Below are 19,730 nucleotides of genomic sequence, written 5' to 3' on the forward strand. Positions count from 1 at the left end.
AAATAAATGTCGAGTAATTTTAGTTACTGGCGTTTCAAAAAAGTTTAAATAAGCGGAAAAGACTGGTTGTCTTCATCGCCTCTCAATTTTCTCCACCTCCTCCTTGTCACAGTAACCCCAGTAATGCTCATTTAAGATGTGGAATTTAAAGATCGACGACCAGAAGTGGTCTTAGGATAGATGACACTGTATGTGCTGGATTAATTGACGGTATTTTACATGTTTTCCCCAGCTTTGCGCAAACAAACCTCGAGCAAATCAGGCCCTTGGTGTTTCTTCTCAACGGGCCTTTGCCAACTCCAGTGTGGCATGCAAACGAGAGCTTTTGAAAGGTTTTTTGCACATTTGACTTCATGGGAATTGTTGTGACAAGTTTGTCATCTGTACTGTATGTCAGCTGGTGTAGGAAAACCACCTAACTCTTGAGAGATCCAGAGAGAGAGTCATCCAGTGGCGTTACCAAAAAACGATAGTGAAGTTTCAAATTAGGCCAAGTGCCAAGTTGGCAGTCTTGGCAACAACCCCACAGGAAGTGTTAGATTGTCCTTTGTGCTGCTGGAGGCTGAAGAGAAAAGCCCGCCCTCTCTACCACTCAGCCCCGCCTTTCTCTCTGTCCCCGCACATGTACCTCTTTTCTCTCACTCGTGCAGGCTTGGAAACATCCTGTTCTTCTTTGGATCAGATGAATAAGCATGACTTTACTCAGAAATGTACCATGTGCATTCATGAGGGGATGGATGGGAGGGGTCACACATACATTTCAACCTCCCTGTAAAAGATTTGTTTGGTAAAAAGGGCTGGTAAAAGCAGATATAAATTCATGATCATGAATGGATGGATGTTTTGTATTATTTATTTCGAAAATGGATGGATGGATGGATGGATATTCATGAGTGGTTAGAGAGTACGTTGTACCCGCTGTCATTTCATCTGTAGGCTTTGGTGCAGTGAGACCCAACTCACAGGACCCAGCAAACGTTTTGAGAGGAGTTGTCATCTTTCTGACGAGAAAGTCTTAAAATAGCTCGTGTGTACAGAGGCAATGCCACCATGAGACAATACTCAGGTCAAAGATGAGCTAGTCTCCTTTTCCTTTTTCACTTGTCAAGGAAACATTTTGTTCGACAACACAAACCTAAAATATACGAGGTGGATTATTTTTTTTTTTTATGCCATGATATCGTTTGAAGATGTCATAATGCTATTTCAAGTCAGACAATAAAAATAAATATTTACATTTAAAGACTCTGTAAATTTAATTTAGAGATTTGTTTCTAAATACGCTACACATGTTTGAAAATATTTACCGGAAACAAAGATCGTCAACTCTGTAGTACTCAATTGCCGAAATATAACGTTGAACTATTTTAGACCGTTTCAGTTTTTCTGATTTTTGGGATGAGGCTAAACCAGGGCTCTGGCCTGAGTTGCTCTTGACCCACTATATGAGAACTTCAGCAGTTCTGTTCACATCAGCGGTTATCTGGCACCATTGCGACACGCAGACAGCTAGAGTGCAGACAGGGGCTTGGCGCTTGTGTGGCTACTTTGTCATACCGTAGGAAAACATTGATGGGCCATATTTCTGCCGCCAGAGGCTTTAACCAGATGTATTTTTGCATCAGATACCAAAAGTTATGCGTAGGCATGAAAAAATGCTGGGTGAACTAGCATCAATTTTTAGCAGTGGTATTTGATTGACAGTTGACAGTGGGACGTGGTTTCGGCGCATTCAGCGGACTTGATTTAACACTTTTTTTTACTACTCAGCAATATTCTTAATCATTTAACTTTAAAAGCCTAGTTCAGATTGTTTTCGCTTTACTGAGACTAATACAGAAAAAAGACAACTCATGTTTGTAGAAAAAAAAACTACAATTCGAGTTGTTAAAGGCTTTTGAAAAACATTTGGCTTTTGAAAGGTTTTTGAGGAAAAAATAAATCTGCAAAATCTATGCCTTGGTTCCCCCCTCTTGTTCTAATATTACAAAACTTTAGAATAACTTCTCATATCTGTTTAAACAGCTTGTTATCAAAGAGGTGATGTTCATTGTATAATTTGGGCATCTTATGTAACCGTACGACATGTTTTCTTGTGGGTCAGTACATTTTCAAAGGTTTTAGTTTCCCTCAAGTGCTGCTACACGATGGCTGATTCATTGTCCTTTTTTGTTTGCAGGATGGCTTGCGCAGATTGTCGGGAAACGAATACATCTTTTCCACCAAACGTGAGTGGCATTGTTTGGTTTTAAATAATCAATTGTGATATATAAGTCTGAATGTTTTTTGTGCAGACCACAAGATCTACTTTTTTTGTATCTCCCTTGTCATTTAGAGCCCCATCACATCCCCAGTCACCTGGCCACTCCTCTTTCTCCAAATGACATCCCCCCTCGTATAGCTCAGACCATGGAGACTGAGGACTCTTGGGACTTTGACATTTTTAACTTAGAAGCTGCAACCATGAAACGGTGAGGCAACTGCTTTTCTTTTTGACTTTGTGTCTGATAGAGAGAAATAATCAAATACTGGATTTCCTCCTTGCAGGCCTTTGACCTTCTTGGGTTTAAAAATATTCTCCCGCTTTGGGGTTTGTGAGTACCTCAACTGCCCTGAGGCCACTTTGCGCTCCTGGCTGCAAGTGATTGAAGCCAACTACCACTCCAGTAACTCCTACCACAACTCTTCCCATGCGGCCGATGTCCTGCATGCCACCGCGTATTTTCTGTGCAAGGAGAGAGTCAAGGTAAATTCACAAACCAGAAACCAATACTGATAATACTACATTGCCATTCACAACACGTGCACGATTCATTCATATGGGCCACTAAATGCACATCAGAACTGATAGCAGTGGGAAGTGGTATGTTTACATTACACTCGCATGTTCACTTTTTTCTTTTGATAGCAGCAGGGTGGATTCCCTCAAATGTAACATCCTGTGTTCATATTTCATCTGTGTTTCATGTGGCTTGCTGCAACAGCAAAGCTTAGACCCCATTGATGAGGTGGCTGCCCTGATTGCCGCCACCGTCCACGACGTGGACCACCCGGGCCGCACCAACAGCTTTCTGTGCAACGCAGGAAGCGAGTTGGCAATCTTGTACAACGACACTGCTGTGCTGGAGAGTCACCACGCAGCTCTCGCCTTCCAGATCACAACCCGAGATGATAAGTGCAACATATTTAAGAATATAGAAAGGTACACCAGAACACTCTACACAACATTAGTGATCGCAAAAATTAAAATGTCTGTCTACATGTGATGATGAGCCTTTTGTGTTCAAATAATCACGATTTTTAACATTGACACGTGGCAGTTTTTTTGTTTTTGGTTTTTTAAATCAATACAAGAGAAAATGATCTACAAAGGTTTATTTGAATCTCAGATGGCCTTTATTTTTTAATTTTTGACCAGTAAAATTAACCTATCATTAAATGTTTTGCTTTTTACCCTGTGAGAAATGGTATTGCCTTATAATAAAGGGACTGGTATCCATTTGACTTAAAATAAAGTTACAAAACATGGTTCATTGCAACAAATACAGAATTGGTATACAAAACAAGTGCTTTGAATTGTAATTTTCTTTCAATTAAAATGAAATTTTAGGGCTTCACCTTTCAGTTAATCTGTTTGACATGGGATATTCAAATATCTAGGGTGTAAATACAATTTAAATTAACGGTGGGGGCGATTGAGGCCTACACGCCGCTTCTGCTCAAAACCCAAATTCTGATGCAGTACCACCATCCGGTTGTTTAAAGTGTTGTGTGTTTAGCATAATCAAGGTTTCATGTGATTCAAGTCAAAGCCGAATAGCTCACATGCACAACTCGCCAGCGAGAGGGCCAAGGGGGGTGCGAACAAAGCATTCATTTATCGCCGCTGTCACTGCAGTCAGATTGGATTGCTCACTTTCCCTGTTATTTACCAATCTGTAATGTTCGTCTTTCCCTATCTCCAGGAACGAGTATCGAACACTACGACAGGCAATCATCGACATGGTGCTCGCCACCGAGATGACCAAACACTTTGAACATGTCAACAAATTTGTCAACAGCATCAACAAGCCACTGGCTGCTCTGGAGGAGAATGGGGTGAGATGAACTCACGTGTAGTCAAAATAATGCAGTTTAAGGAACAGAGGCTCATCTGACTTGTAATCTGGTGTTGCCATGGACACATATGGCTGTGCAAGGAGAGAATTTTACAAGTTGGTATCATCTTTCTCGTCTTAGTGTGGAATGCCCTGTGCAGACTTTTAAAGCTTGTCGTCTTTTTAAGGCAGGAATGATATGGTTAAAATGATAAAGGCCTTACGCTCTCCTCCATGGGATGGATGGATGGATGGATGGATGGATGGATGGATGGATGGATGGATGGATGGATGGATGGATGGATGGATGGATGGATGGATGGATGGATGGATGGATGGATGGATGGATGGATGGATGGATGGATGGATGGATGGATGGATGGATGGATGGATGGATGGATGTGGATGGACAGAAGGATGGATGGATGTGGATGGACAGAAGGATGGATGGATGTGGATGGACAGAAGGATGGATGTGCATGGACAGAAGGGTGGATGGACAGACAGACGGACAGAAGGCATATATATGCTATGGAGTTATTGATTGTGCATAATCTGACTGTTTTTAGGGAAATAATGACGAGGAGTCTGTGAAAAGTATTTTGACATCCCCTGAGAATCGCATCCTTGTCAAGCGAATGCTGATCAAGTGTGCAGACATCTCCAATCCATGCAGGCCTCTGGAACTATGTATCGAATGGGCCGGACGCATTTCAGAGGAATATTTTGCACAGGTGATATGAAAGCTGTACTTGAACAACATTTTGAAAGAGATATATTGCTGTTAAGTGCAGCTGTCAACCCATTTTACTGTATGTCTGAATTTGTTGAGGCTCAAGCTGTGATACAATGAAATGACACAAAACAGTGGCAACTTTAAGATTCAAAGATACTATTTGAAAGATTTTATTTGAGCTGCTGAAAAGGAGTGGGGCGAAGCAAAGGCTTGTAAGTGCCCACGCTTGAATCTTTTGCATCTTTGAAAAGAAACTCATTTTATACTATCGGAGTTGTGAGAGTCAACTCAATTCTAATGAATCCACGCAGTTTCTTAGCCTGGGAAGGGAACTTAGAATCAGGTCAAATTGAATCACTTTTTTGATGACTTCTGACATCACTTGAACAAAGTAGTAGTTGTTTTAAAGTGGAATACATTCCTGAGAAAAACATCAATGGAAAAAAAGTGAAGTTAATTTAAAAACACTTCTTGGAATGAATTAGCTTTAAAGTTTTGTGAGCAATTGGCCATAAGATTACAGTAGCCATAACACGACTGTGAAATTGCCCTTTTTTCGCAAAAAAACAAGATGATACCAAGAAAGTGTGATGAGTGAGAACATTATGGTGGTGGTGATGATATTGATGACTGTTGTCTTTGTTACAGACGGACGAGGAGAAGCGGCAAGGCCTTCCAGTGGTCATGCCTGTCTTTGACCGAAACACATGTAGCATCCCAAAGTCCCAGATTTCTTTTATAGACTACTTCATCACGGATATGTTTGATGCTTGGGATGGTAAGGCTGTGATGAATTAGGAAGGAGAGCTGCAAACCTGATGAATAACCATGAATGGTTTGTCTGAATTGTCTCCAGCTTTCGCCGACTTCCCCAATCTTATGCAGCACTTGGACAACAACTTCAAGTACTGGAAAGGCCTGGATGACCGAAAGCTGCACAGCCTGCGACCGCCTCCGGAGTAGGTGCTCCCCCTGCTCGTGTTGTGTGCGTGCGTACAGGAAACGCAGTCCTCCACAGTGACGTACTGACAGGCAGCTGCAGTGTTGATATTGCGGCTCTTACAAGCTTGTTCCAAGGAGAACTGTGGAGAAAAAACAAACAAACAAAAACAGACGTGGACACACGACAGCCCCTTTTGGAACTTGTCATGCCTCTCAGGCATTTGCAGGGTAGCTGGTCTTGACTTGAGAACGAGTCCGACCAGGCCTCATGGATAAACTTCAGTCCCGTGTGTGTCCCATATGGGCTGCCTGCCTGTGAAACTGACCTTGCTGTTGGAGGAGAAACTGCTTGTTTACTGAAGGAGCCAGCAACACTGGAGGAGAGAATGGAAACGTGGTGCGAATAAATGAAGATGTTCAATACAAGTCAGGTCGCGCCATCGACTTCATCCTCCGTCCTTGTTCACTCGGCAAGGCAGGACTGCTCCTTCTGCTCCTGAAGGCTGGAATATGAAATAACATTTCCCCCCCCCCCCCTCAAATGACTGCCCATGTATCTCCATGTGCCCAACAGAAACACATCAAAGTGGCATATAGTAACTGGCATGTGGGAGGGGACAAGAACCCTAACATGGCGATCATAGCTGAACAATTACATTATATTTGGTATGCTCACTTATTTAGACTTACCATATTTTCAATATGAAATATCCCAATTGAACTCGTTGGTAAATTAATAAAGAGAGAAAAAGCCAAAGCTAATGAATTCAGATATACTGTAACTTTCACTATTACTCATATGAAGCATTACCATATTAAACATTTTATTTTCTTATCAAAAGTACAGTACCAGTTCAAGACTTTTGTATTGCACTGTAAACCATATTAGAAATGTTTGTCTTGGTGTCGGTCGGGGAGTTGGGTTGTTGCATTGGAGAATAAGCTGTTATTGTCGGTCGGTCATCAGGAGGTGTCGTGCGCATGATGCGTTGTCATTGTTGCAACAATCCATCACTCTTGGTTTCATGCTGTAAACCGCTTGACATTTGACAACTGCAGAAATATGTGAAAACCATTTAGGACTTGAAATTTTTTTTCCTCACAGAATTTTTTGTATCCGGTTGATCCTACTGAAAAGACTGCCTTATTTTATACAATATTTATACAGTACATCCCACTGTGCAACTGCAAGAGACATCTGGAGTTTTTATTATAACATAGTCAGGTTATGTTCAAATAAATCTCAATATTTTTATAGACTTTTACACTGGATTTGCAGCAAATGAGATCAGCCATTATAGCGATCTGAGTACCTGTGAATGCGGTGGTCACACAGAGCATGTATATAGAAAAAGAGATGGTTGATGACGGAGGATGTGCATCATAGAACTGTCTATCACTGTTTCGAAGCGGCCTCACATTAATTTCAATCCAACGTCATTCTGTTTTGGCCACTTCACCTTCAACATCCTTCTGCACAGACCCAGGAAGCTGATTGGTCTTCAAAGGTGGATCCAGATTAGTTACACGTCCAAAAGGTTGTTGCTGATGACAAATACTTCCTTGTTAAACAGTATATAATTGCCATAGACAACGGTTTGTCGAATGAATGCAGTTACTTTGTATGTTAGTTTCTCTCTGATGACACAACTGTACACTCAATGAAGAGTCTTGTTTCTTCCTTCTGATTCACATCGTGGTCTGAGGGCACGGAAAAAAAAATAGAAACTATTCAATGAAAAAAATAAAAAGAAATTATTCAACGGTTGGTGCCTCTTTCCAATCACGTTACTGCTTTTCCAGTTATCGTTTGCCCTAAGTAATTTGTGTTACAACAAACTTTCTGTCAGGAGGCAAACCTCAACTTTTCACGTGGGACAAATGTTTCACTCGTGATTCAGACTTTGAATACTGATCACAGATCCCCAGTGAAGAAGAAATGGCCCACTGCACAACTGCAACTTGTAAACTAACTGCACCAGAGCTAAATTAAGAAACAGCAGTCATGAATGTTTATGACCTCTGGTAGATGGGAGTGGGGATATTTCATATTGATGGTGAAAAATTTGTGTGCGTTCTTCCAAATAGCTTGTTTCAATATATGTAGTCTTGAAATTCAATTAACTCTGGTCACATTGTGAAGTGACTGACACAATACTCAGTAAAAATTGTGGTTACCTGCTAGAGACTTCTGTAGTCTGCAGGGCAATTTAATTTAAGTGAGCGCCTATAAGGAAAATGATTGATAGAGTGAGATACAGATATATAAAGACAGATATATCCATCCATCCATCCTCGACCGCTTATCTGGGGTCGGGTCGTGGGATATATCTATGGATCGTTATATGGCATTGAAATTCACATGTATGTATGTATATAATATGATATATGATATGCTTTGCCGCCATCTTGTGACCTCCGTTGGCAGGATTCTCTCCTAATCTCTGATATGGTATTGCTTTTCTAGTGACCATTGCATTGCTTATTTGCAACTTTTCAGGATACATTTTGTGATAGAAAATAGGGAATACAGTGATCCCTCGATACTTCGCGTTTCGTTTATCGCGGCTTCACTACATCGCAGATTTTTTTCCCAGATTAAAAAAACATTTAATAGCCAAACTAAAACTTCTAAATTGAGGAAACGTGTCTAACTTTTAGGACAATGTAGTATTGCTCCAAATGTTCGTTTACATTCCTTTAGAAGTGTTAGCACGATCGCGAATTAGCATCTTTCCGCTAACTCGTTAGCCTGCCCAGTACTTCTTGTTGGTGACCGTACTTCGCGGATTTCACTTATCGCGGGTGGTTTTGGGAACCAATTATCCGCGATAAACGAGGGATTACTGTAATCTACATTCGGTCTACATTTGAAAATTTGACGATAAAATGGCGAGTTCACTATATCAAGCACAGTAAACAGTGGGTAGGGGTGATTCCAAACACAGGTCGTGTTTATTAACCGTTGACGTCCACCGGAGAAGGTAACAGTGAGTCTCGACCGCTTTCGTTTCCGCCAGCTCACACGCGCGACGCCGAAGCCATTACCGGAAGTACGTCACAACAAGTCGCCGGCAACGGAGCGCGGTGCTGCAGATGCTCGCTGTCGTCGTCTAGCGTTTGTTACAAACTATTTTAATTCTCATGCTGGTTCACGTAGTGGTGCTATGTCTTCAGGAATGGCCGGGCAAACACCGTAAGTATCTTTTTTCCCCCCAATGGAAAAATTAAACCGAGTCAGGACATTTTCATGGTTTAGACCCGCGGACGAGCTAACTCGTGCTCGTGGCCTCTAAATGTTAGCGTTTGAGGAAATCTCATGCTGCGTGATGCAGCCATATTGTGGTATCGCCTAAAGTTCAACTCGTTTTATTAAGTTTTAAAGCGTGACTCGTACAATTTAGATTATTTGTTTTCAAGCTGGTTGTAGTACGTTTGAGCTTTAGGTGGCGGTAACTTGATTACTGCTGTTTACCTTCGAGACTCAAAATTGGCGCAAAGTAGAAATTAGAAGGGATGGACATGTATTTATTTATTTTCTAACCCAGATTACATCTACTGTTTTCACATGCATACTTTGAATTGGCTCTATAAATTGTCGTCGCCATGTGGCAAACTTAACACTGTCGATTCTGATGCACTATAGATTTGCAATGGTGAAACTGGATACAAGCCGATTGTTTTTATTTTTGATACTAATGCTTCAGTTATTCTTGTTTCAGGTGTCTAACCAGCCGATGGGATCAACCAGCCCAATCTAAGAGAGACAGTGGCAATATAGCCCATTGTGATTCGGGGGTTGTTGGCACATGTAGTTCAAGCGGTTCACTTCCCCTGACAAAGCCAAAAGAAAGTGTATCAGGAGGAGAAAAGCCAGAACCCCAGGGGGGAGTCGAAATGGCTGCCGCCATGGCTGCTAAAATCAATGCCATGTTAATGGCTAAAGGAAAACTTTTGACTCCCCCACCGTTGTTGACAAAGGTTAGTACTTGTCCATCTAGAATTTTCCAGAGTGGGACAAAAAAAGGAATCGCTTATTTCAATAAAACTTGGTTCCATACTGTTATGAATGTGTTGATTTATTTTGAAACGTCATCCAGACCCCCGTGAGTGTGCCCGTGCCGCCCCCCACAGAAGAGCTGGTTGTCACCGAAGTTGACATAAATGACGTGCCATTAAATTGCAGAGACCTTCTCACTAAAGGCAAAACCCAAGAGGAGGTATGTGGGTTGTGGAAGTTCAACATTGGAAGCATTAGACTTCAAAATGCACGCAGGAGATTGTAACTTGCAATCCTATATTTTTCTGTTTCAGATTCGATTGTGTAGTGGGGCAGTTGTGTCAACCAGAGGGCATTTCATGTCTGATGTTGAAAGGGAAAAAGCAGGAGGGTATGTATTTAGATATATGCAACCTTTTTAGGAATCCTACATTTGAAAACTGTAGTCATATGCTGTGTTACATTTAGGCCAGATGTATCGAGACGCATACCTTTCAAAGAATTCTGCAATCATACGGATGTGTTTTGCAAAAGTGAAACCAGTCATACGTCTTTAGGTGCCAGTCGTTTTCTTCTTGGAGCTAAGCCACGGATATTGTTTTTTTCCCCAGTCTCTTCCTCATTGTTGAATAATCAACACTAACCTCAAGTTGTATAAAGGCGTGTTTAATTCATCAGGGTAGGTCTGGAAATATTCGCCTCGGTTAAACCGTAACCGGTGGTTGCTACATGTGACGTAGTAATGATGCTAACACACGCACTATTATTTTGTTCTTAGATGTCGTGCAATTTACAGTCAGACAATTGTTTCTCTTGACTAGCAATTGCGCAAGCAGGAAGTAGAATTGAGCTGTTTCCACACACCCGCCACTCGATCACAAAATGCTCGTCTTCCTTCTTGTAAAATGATCCAAAGGGTGCAGAACTTCCCTGTTGTCCATGACCTGTCTGATTTGTCTCCTTGTAGACAAAGACCTTTGTATTTGCATGTCCAGGCAAAGACACAGGAGCACGTCAATAGTAAGTGCCACTGACCCTTCATTCATTCATTTTTAAGAATAAAATCTGAAACGTTTGTTTTAACTGATGTCTGTACCATAACGTTTCTGCCAATGTAGAAGCTGTTGCGAGAATAAAAGAGATCATCGCTGAGGATATGTTGAGGGTCTCCGCTGCTTCCGGAGGACAACTAATGCCCATAATTCCCCCGCTCACCTTGTATCCTCAGCCCCCTCGGCCCATCACCCAAACACCAAACAGCAACTCAACGCAGAGTCATGGGCATCGTCCAGCAGCTCCGCATCCGGGGGTAGGCAGAATCGACCAAAGCCTTTTGTTGTATAGTTTGGAGGTAAAGAAAGTGAGGCAAGTGAAGAACATGTTGCCATCACTGATACCCACCTCCCAAATTAAATAGCAGAGAGAAGATCCTTGGTGTAAAGAACAGAAGCCATGGGTTACTGCATCTGCTGACAACGTGTTTTTGTTTTCCTTCAGTACTAAGGCAAAATCAGTGTGTGTTAAAAGTACATTTTTGTCTTCGTAGAATTTTGTTCACACAAAGATCTTTGTGGGCCTGGAAAAGTCTCTGCCATCATTCAACGTAAATGAAAAGGTCGAAGGCCCCGGGGGAACATATTTAGGTCACATCCAGACAGAAACGGGGGCTCGGGTTTTCCTCAGGGGCAAAGGTTCCGGCTACATTGAACAGGCATCCAAACGGGAGTCTTTTGAACCGCTTTACGTCTACATCAGGTAATATACATTTTGCTCTCTAAGGATTGGCAACTTTCACATGCCCTATAAACCAACTTGTTGGAGACATTGTTCCTTTTAGACCTAAAGTTATGGCATTTGTGTTACAGCCACCCAAACGCAGCTGGTTTGGAGGCGGCCAAGCGGCTCGCGGAGAGTCTGTTAGAAACTGTAAGTTGATTGCTTGTCTGAACCTGAATGACACTTGCATGGAGGTCAAAGAAGGTGAAACTATCAAAGCATATAGTTCTCACCGATACTCACCTCCAAGAATAACAGCGGTAGTGTGAACCGCCAGATCTCCAGAGATAGGTCTTGAGTGCTCTGCACCTACCTACAATGCATTTCAACTGTCAATCTATTCAACTTTGCTGTTGTACAGTGTCTATTATTATTTACCCACCCTTGTTTTTAACCTCCACCTACAGGTGAGAGCCGAGCACATTCGCTTGAAGTCGTCGTACACGGCCACCGGCGCAACTCAACGTGAGTTTCCGTTCACGTTTTTTGATGGAAAGATGACAATAAGACACTGACACTTCCCACAGCCTGTCTTTTAGTGATTGGGCCAACCGTAGGTTGGTCACTGCCTGTTACAGATGTATGTGACTGACGCTGTTAACGCCGCATTTTATACTTTCCTTTCAGCATACGCAGCTCATGGATTTCCACCTAATAGCAATTACTCTAGCCAGTCTTCCTGGTATAACTACCCAGCCAATGGGTATGCTGGAGGCTATTCAGCGTACCCGGGAGCCAGTGGTTACTGGAGTAATGCAAATGGTCCCCCAAGTCATTCTAACATGTCGACAACCCCTCCATCTTCTCAGGCAATGGTTCAGTATCCGGTGTGTCCACGGAATCCAAATCCGTATCTTGTGGAGGTAATCACGACGATTCAAACTGTTGCAGTTGGTTGTTGGCTCTGTGTTTTTTGAGTGTGGGTTTAATCTTGGTATTTTTAATACCAGAGGCGGGCAGTGAGTTTCAGACTCCTCGGCCTTCAGTGGGTATTATTGTCCAAATTCAATTCCTTTAATGACATCATTCCGTCACAAATGAATGTACAAAAAACCCTCTCTATAGCAATATGCGGTAAGGACTGACAGAGACGTTTCAAAGATTTAAAGATGAATACTATGATTACTAAAGCAAAAATCCAAATTATATTTGTCAAATGCTTTGTAAAAGTCATGTAAAAATGTACGGGTTGTGTTGTGTTAAAGGGTGTTGGTAGCAGTAACACAGTGGACACTGTGGGATCTTTACGCCCTCAGACGGATGCAGGAAGTTCAAATCACCATGATGGCATTGAGGAAGTACAGGTTAGCCAAAGAGTCATACCTGCACTCACTCCGAATGTGATGAGCAATTTACGCATCATTTCAACCTCACCTACAAAAGGGTTGAGGAATCTTAAAGACTTGAGGGCCACTTTTCTTTTTTATAAAATATTAACTACAAGTGAAGTTTGTATCGAATGTATGTGTCTGTGGACAAAATAAAGACCTTGTTAAATATTTTAGGCTTTTGTTCAGCCTGTCAGCTGCTCTCAGGAGACTCCTGCCATTCAAGAGGCCACATTTCCTTCCCCCGTTGTCCAAGACAAAACAATAGAGAGGTTTGTCCTCTTTGAGTTCTTCATGTGATTTTTTTGCCCAATGACCTCTTTGGTTTTAATGAATACTTTGGATCCAAACGTTTAGGATCCTCATGCCCCCGCCGCCGCTGCCTCTCTCCGCTGCTCTCACCTCTGGCCCTTTGAAACGAACAAGTGACATGTTGACCCAAGATCCAGGCAGTCCACCCAACAGCGCCGCATCTTCGGGTACGTCCTCGTTTCGTTGCTCCTGTTCTGAGACATGAAGCTTTACCCCTCTATGGACCTTTTCATTGTGACGTTGCTCGTACTTCCAGGTGACAAAAAGCCTTACCCAGCTTTCATCCGTGGCACCGTTAATATACAGAAATGTCATTTGACCAAGGCAGCATAATTGAGAAATTATGCTTAATCGTTTGAACAGTAATTTTCACTATCATCTCTCCCATTGTGTTTGGAAGTGTCAGTTGCCAAGATGCTAACAGGCTAGCCTTTGTGTTTTTCCTAAATTACTCTGACACTCCGATGCAGGATTTGTTTACCAATTCTTTTGCCATCCTGAAGAGCGTGCGACGTCTTGATGAATTGGTCTGTTGAGAGGTTGTCTGTTCATTGGCGTGGTATCTCCACCCCCTGTGGAGGAACGGAGAAGGAGTGAACACCTGTGAGATTTTCCTCAACTGCTAGAAGCCACTAACATTGTTTTCTTCTATATGTCTTTTTGTCTTTCCCTTGTTCTCTTTCTCTCTCTCTCTCCACATGTCCACGGACCTGCCTGCCATCAATGTCTTGACCTGGTTGACGGGGGGAATCACACCACCTGTAAACCACTGCTAACATGGGGCTCTTCACTGGGTTTACTTTGTGGTTCTCGCCTTCCCCCCTGTACCTCCTCCCGTCTGTTTGTCTCTAATGCTGTGTCCCAACAGATCTTGTTGAAAATGTGTGTGAGAAGAAGCCCAAATCGGTGATGGATGCATCAGGGCTGGTGCCCTACGGCGGAGACTCTTCTGACGAGGAAGAAGAGAGGACACGCAGCAGTAAGACTAGCAACTCATGACCCTTCAGAGATGCACTTGAATCCCCCCAAAAAGAAAAATCCACTCTCACAATATGACACACTGGTTTGAGATGTGTCGTTTCTTCACTTTCAATTTGAAAGGGAGACTTGTCAGATGTTAAGCAAAGAAATAGACAGTTTTATCCGGCATTATTGCGATTCACTATTTGCAAGTCTATTTTCAGAGGGATCTTTTCTCTGCTATTTGCTGAAGAGCTCAAATTTGTACACTATTTTTGTGCTCAGGCCGAAGCTGCCATCTTGTGTTATCTGTAGGCAATTAACAATAATTTTGGTGAGAGTGCTTTTGTGAATTTCCAAATAGCAGAGAGATATTGAAGCTATCCTTCGGCTACACGCAGTGCATTTATTTATTTTATTCAATGTTAGCACACTTCGTCAATATAAGGTCACTTGATGAAGTAATGGTCACTAATTAAATACATTACCTGAGTACCAGTACAGCAAATTGCGCCCCCTTGCTACCAATGTTTAACAGTGTGTTTTGGGGTGGATTTTTCTTTTTTTTTTTTAAACCAACCAAAAAATACATCGATTGTAGGTGTTAAAATGACCAGAGTTTTTTCTCAACATGACATTTTTAGTTTTGTTGACTGCAAATCAGCCCCATTTATTTGCTCTGAACTGAAAACAGATCAATTAGAGTTGGCATAATGATGTTTTCTTCACTCAGAAAATGGATGTCTGTTCCCATGGAATACAATAATAAAAACACCTCAAATGGACACGTATGTCATCTGGTTCCTTTCTTTAAATGAGACTAAGGATGTCCTATGAATGCATATTTTGGAGCTTCTATGCCATTGTGGATGGTCAGAGCTCCTGGGCTGTCCAGGCCAAAGCAAGGCTGGACATAACGCTGAAATTGACACTGGAAGGTATGCAGGTGTTGTTCCAGATCCACATTAAAAAAGGAAAGAGTTTGCCGCTCATAGTCCAAAGCTAAGCCTATTCGGACTGGGTTCACTGTGATCCTCAGGTCAGGGCTCTGGCCATTGTGCAGAAACTCATACTTGTGCCTGGAAAAGTAAAAAAGGTTGTTTGTAGTTGATAGTGGTAACAGCAATACATGTCTGGTAGAACTATCAAATACTGTACTCCATTTACTGACAGTTTATTAGCGCTACTTGCAACATCTCAGATCCCAGTCAAGAACTATCAAATATTTGACTTTTACAAAGATAGTACTGCTCAGATGGTGGGTGCTTAATCATTTTAAAGGACTACTGTTGTGTAGTCAACTGCATCACATGATGTTTATCAACCAATTTGGTTATTCTAGGAACAAAATATCTGCAAAGCTAGGGAACCACATTTACACTGCAACATTGATCAATTTGAAGAAATTTGGACATGGAGTGTAATATATTTAAAAAAAAAAGGATCTAGATATCTATAACATTATATTAGATGGTACCTTGAAGTACTGAGGATGTGTCTCATACACCAGGAGGTGGTGTTGCCTCCCAGGTAGGAATTTCTCTCCGTGTCCTCATATGCAATTCCAATCCTGTACTCCGTCCTGTAGTCCACCTCCACTTCCCAGTAATGCCTTTCTCGTACTGGAATCAGATCCCCAAGAACTGCTACACACCTGATACATAAAATTTGTACTGAAAAGGTGGTCCAAGAGAAACCATCGGTTTATGCTGGAGACCATTCATATGTTGTGCATCAACATTTTTTTTAAATTGATATAATTATTCCACCTGTTTATGCTCTTTATGTACTCCCACATTTCACCTTTAATTCAAATCATTCCAAGCTAAATTTTCACATTTTACATTCTTCAAATTCACATATTTTTAATGACAGCTGTAAATCAATGCACATGATTTTACATCTCATATCCTACATTTCTTGACTGATCCAATTTGTCTCAACATCTCAATTTTAACAATTCAATTCTATTTCAATGTATTGTCAGTTCGTGCATTTGTTGTATTCTCTGCTTTACCTGGTGAAATTGTTATCATCTAACGCCATAGCGCTGATTGGCAGCTCTTCATCTCCATAGAAAATAGTGAAACCATCTTCAGAGATGGAGAGGCATGGATGAGCCGTCTCCTCGAGGAGATAGAAAAATGTGCCTGTCAGCAGAAGAACATGTTTATAGATAATCTTTAGTTGGGCGGTAGCCTCAACAGAAAACAAATTAGAAAGCGACTGCTCTTGTGTCGCTCTCACCAGTGGTGGAAATGCTTATTTCCTCACTCCTTAGACTGGGCCCACCAATATTGACTGCTCTCACAGAGATGAGGTAATGGTGACCAGCTGGAAGCTGAAGCAGACATTGACATGTAGGCACTGCTACTACAGACCTGGGAATTAGAACATATAATAAGTCAGACATTTTCAATATATCCCGAATCACAGCAAGACAGCATTTCTTTGCATTCACTCATCAAAACATTCCGCACTCAGTGAAAATTTTCATTCAACAAAAATGCGGCAACTTCTCTGGAGAAACCAAAGAAAAATCAAAATGAGCCCCAACTGCTGAGGATAAGAGCTAAGAATAGATTTTTCTGGGACAGGGTGTATTTTGAATCAGCAGCCCAATAACCACGGGACTTCACAAGTCCTTCTTGTTTATGGAAGCATAGAAGCAAAAAAAGCAAAGAAAAATAACCGGAGGTATCTACTGTTAGTTTGTGTTTTCAGTCGACCAATTTTGTGTTCTAATGACAATTTGGACTCCTTGCTCATTTACAATTCAGCACAGTTGATGTACCTTTTTGCAAGGCACTGGAAACTCATACTACAGTGGTTGACCCCCAGGGCAAGCAAGGCCTTCTCGGCTCACCTAAATATTATTCACAACCTAAATTGTATTTGTTCCTTGAATGAATGTAATGCACTCTTACTCAGTGACTCCTTTGTCAGTGCCATCAGGCCCTTTCAGTTCAATAAGCTCCACAGTATAGGAGTCAACAGGGTCGGGGTTTCCCGACTCCCAGCGTATGAGAGCGGCCCCCGGACAACTGCAGCACTGCCTCTGTTTGATCACTGGAGGTGATGGAACTGCAGAGGACAATCGTGAGATTAAAAAAAAAAGTAAAAATACAGAAAGAAACACAGATGACTTGAACACATAGGTACAATAATCAAAATTGTGTGCTTCATCACCTGTCAGATATAAGGCCTTCTCACTGGCCGGGCTGATGCCTGTTGTGTTGGTGGCTGTCACCCAGAGCTCGTATTGTGCACCAGGCAGAAGCTCTCTCACAGTGCAGTGGGTCTCTTTCACTTTTAACTTGCTCACTAAAGGGGAAAGGAACGGGAACTGGTTCAACAGAGCAGATGGTGTTGTGGTGCAGCCGTACCTTGTGGGGCAGTGGTGCTGTCCAGAGGCACAGCCTGCAGCACGGGTCTGTAGTACAGCTCATAGAACTCCACTGTGTCGTCAGAGAACAGACTCCAGCACACGCGCAGAGATGTCTGCGTGGCTGAGTTTGCCATTTGCGGGTTGATAACTGGAGCAGATGGAGCTGTGGACATCCCGCGGTCTTTACTTGGAAACCAATCATGTATAGTTATATACAGTAAATTTGAAATATCCTATTTTTGTATAATAAAGGGATGGCCATTTGGATATATTTTGTTTAAATTGGATTCGTCAATTAATTTGAAAATAAATTACAGTTTAGTCGATTAATAAAATAATCGTTAGTGAGCAGTTCTATCATTGAAAAATGCGCATGTCCATGGGATCAATATCGGCCTCTGGGATGATCGGAATTGGCAGCATGAAACTCTGATTGGAACACCATTAACCCTTACCGTTAAACTGCAAGACAAGAATGGAAGTGGAACCTGGGATGATGTTGATGGAGTCCATCATGCTTTTGACATCCGACAGGTCAGCGAGCGGGGTTTCAAAATCAAGACTTGTTGTCAGCGTGAGGTCCATCTCTTCTTTGGCAAACTCCTCAATTCTGATGAAGTGAACAAAACTAATGTCAAATACGTATTTGCACTGGATGACGTTTTGCTTACCGTTTAATGGTGGGCACAACTTCCTGTCAAAAAACAAATGGAGATGATTTAATACATGAAGATTAGTGGCTAGATTGAGGGATAGCGAGACAGATGGAAAGATACCTTGAGAAAAAGCCTGTTGTCCTGGCTGCGGTAAACCTCCTTGGCTTCCTCAATGAGCTCTTTGGAAGCGTCCAGCGCATGCCCGCAGCCCAGCAACTGGCCGTACAGAGCCTCCAACTTCGTCTTCTTCTCGTCTTCCAATCTAGCAGCGCGCTCGTCATAACGCTGTGATATTGTCTGAAGAACGTCGGTGTAGTGATGCTCCAAGTGTTGCTCACGCCGGCCAAAATTCTCCTGCCATTTGTTTTTAAAGATCATTTCTTTATGGCACCAAGGTAGCAAAGGAAAATGTCCAAAAAAATCTCTTAGGGAAACATTTTACCTCAACAGTAAGAAAGATTTCTTCCAGGTGTCCTGCAAAGTTCTCCATCTCAGCTACCTTCTCTTGCAATTGATTCCTGGTGCTGTCGATTTCACTCTACAAAGGTTTGAAGAAACTTAAAAATGGCTCCTCCATTCAAGGATATGACCATTTAGAAGTGCTGTTGTTTGCTACCGACAATAGCTCTCAGGGGTGCCAGAGGGGGAGAAAATGACAATAATTCTACAAACCCATCTGGGATCTTAGAAAGCTTTATTTTCGATTTGTGGCATTGACGTCATCGGGTATGCAAAGCCATCTGAGCATTCATTTGAAATTTTTGGTTTCCAGCAGCTCCATGCATGCTCATATTTGCCCCTCTCATGAAGCTGAATAGGTAGCAGATAAGTTCAGCTTCCTACCTCAATGGTAAACACATTATCTTGTCCAGTGGACTTCTTCAGAGGACTTGCCATGTCTCTGTCCAACTCTTGGAGTTCAGCTTCTTCTGCAATCACATCCAGTCTAGCTCCCCTAATCTCATGCAGATCCATGAGTAATGACTGTGGGAGGACATAACACATAACAAAGTGATAGAAGCACTAAATACTGATCTGAACAAAACCCACAGTAAGACAATCCACATGCAGCAATGAATAAAAAAGTGGAGGGATATTTACCGCAATGAATCAGCTTTTGCGCAAACATTGCGTGAATGACAAGTCAACTCTGAGCGGAAAAGCAACACACGCTGAAGTTGGGACAGAAATAGATGAGGCAGATGGACACTGATCAAATGTCAAAAACATCTCAAACATCCGGAGAATAGAGCCCAACACTGTCTATGTTGTTTATTGAAAAAAATTACATACACGTACATTACAACCAAAAGATTAAAGTGATATTAGACATTTAAAATTCGGTTTTATTCTGACATCACAGAGTGGAAACCCCGAATCTTGTGACTCAGTTATTAATACCAAAGGGCACGGTGCATTCACTGTCCCTCGTTATATTTAATATTATTATAGGTATGAGACGGTATCATTTTAAATGTGCATGCTTTACAGCATTAACTAGGGGTTGTTGAATCGGTAGCGATATGTGGAAGATT

At 42.0% G+C, this 19,730-nt stretch overlaps 3 protein-coding genes across 6 annotated transcripts in view; 2 read left to right on the forward strand and 1 right to left on the reverse strand.

Annotated features, from left to right (window-relative positions):
- pde8a (phosphodiesterase 8A) overlaps positions 1–7,566 on the forward strand; it is a 38,545-nt gene extending 30,979 nt beyond the window's left edge. For both annotated transcript variants that reach the window (XM_037247862.1, XM_037247863.1), the window contains 8 exons: positions 2,180–2,228; positions 2,336–2,471; positions 2,548–2,746; positions 2,985–3,202; positions 3,966–4,098; positions 4,667–4,831; positions 5,482–5,611; positions 5,690–7,566. In XM_037247862.1, coding sequence (XP_037103757.1) covers positions 2,180–2,228; positions 2,336–2,471; positions 2,548–2,746; positions 2,985–3,202; positions 3,966–4,098; positions 4,667–4,831; positions 5,482–5,611; positions 5,690–5,796 — 1,137 coding nt within the window. In that variant the 3' untranslated portion in view covers positions 5,797–7,566. The remainder of the gene's footprint in view (positions 1–2,179; positions 2,229–2,335; positions 2,472–2,547; positions 2,747–2,984; positions 3,203–3,965; positions 4,099–4,666; positions 4,832–5,481; positions 5,612–5,689) is intronic.
- Positions 7,567–8,822: 1,256 nt separating this feature from the next.
- On the forward strand, positions 8,823–14,936 carry LOC119120717 (KH homology domain-containing protein 4-like). Of its 3 annotated transcripts, none has more exons than XR_005097569.1 (14): positions 8,823–8,971; positions 9,498–9,756; positions 9,876–9,995; positions 10,090–10,166; positions 10,743–10,795; positions 10,894–11,084; positions 11,322–11,530; positions 11,641–11,701; positions 11,959–12,016; positions 12,179–12,414; positions 12,757–12,855; positions 13,057–13,151; positions 13,237–13,556; positions 13,639–14,203. XR_005097569.1 is itself a non-coding variant. In XM_037247867.1 (14 exons), exons 1-14 carry the CDS (start codon positions 8,943–8,945, stop codon positions 14,188–14,190), a joined length of 1,740 nt encoding a protein of 579 aa, XP_037103762.1. In that variant the 5' UTR covers positions 8,823–8,942; the 3' UTR covers positions 14,191–14,936. The 3 variants fall into 3 exon arrangements, 2 of the variants coding, with proteins under 2 accessions (XP_037103762.1, XP_037103763.1); XM_037247867.1 differs by having other exon boundaries at positions 13,237–13,358; positions 14,060–14,936; XM_037247868.1 differs by having other exon boundaries at positions 13,069–13,151; positions 13,237–13,358; positions 14,060–14,936.
- On the reverse strand, positions 14,789–19,527 carry LOC119120716 (fibronectin type III and SPRY domain-containing protein 2). The gene is made up of 13 exons (XM_037247865.1): positions 19,297–19,527; positions 19,039–19,179; positions 18,638–18,733; positions 18,316–18,549; positions 18,211–18,233; positions 18,028–18,149; positions 17,538–17,702; positions 17,341–17,475; positions 17,079–17,235; positions 16,399–16,532; positions 16,169–16,301; positions 15,629–15,805; positions 14,789–15,230 (listed from the first exon to the last, which is right to left on the reverse strand). Exons 2-13 carry the CDS (start codon positions 19,168–19,170, stop codon positions 14,972–14,974), a joined length of 1,767 nt encoding a protein of 588 aa, XP_037103760.1. The 5' UTR covers positions 19,171–19,179; positions 19,297–19,527; the 3' UTR covers positions 14,789–14,971.
- Positions 19,528–19,730: the final 203 nt, after the last annotated feature.

Source organism: Syngnathus acus, chromosome 3 (assembly GCF_901709675.1).
Source record: "Syngnathus acus chromosome 3, fSynAcu1.2, whole genome shotgun sequence".
Taxonomy (NCBI): Eukaryota; Metazoa; Chordata; class Actinopteri; order Syngnathiformes; family Syngnathidae; genus Syngnathus; species Syngnathus acus.

Bases quoted from the DNA above. Each gene is read 5' to 3' on its own strand.
- LOC119120717 (XM_037247867.1), top strand. From the start codon at position 8,943: ATGTCTTCAGGAATGGCCGGGCAAACACC. The intron at 9,996-10,089 runs GTATGTGGGTTG...TTTCTGTTTCAG, and splicing joins AAGGCAAAACCCAAGAGGAG to ATTCGATTGTGTAGTGGGGC. The intron at 12,415-12,756 runs GTAATCACGACG...GTTGTGTTAAAG, and splicing joins CAAATCCGTATCTTGTGGAG to GGTGTTGGTAGCAGTAACAC.
- LOC119120716 (XM_037247865.1), bottom strand. From the start codon at position 19,170: ATGGATCTGCATGAGATTAGGGGAGCTAGACTGGATGTGATTGCAGAA. The intron at 17,476-17,537 runs GTACGGCTGCAC...TTTCCCCTTTAG, and splicing joins CAGCACCACTGCCCCACAAG to TGAGCAAGTTAAAAGTGAAA. The intron at 15,231-15,628 runs GTACCATCTAAT...TTACTTTTCCAG, and splicing joins CACATCCTCAGTACTTCAAG to GCACAAGTATGAGTTTCTGC.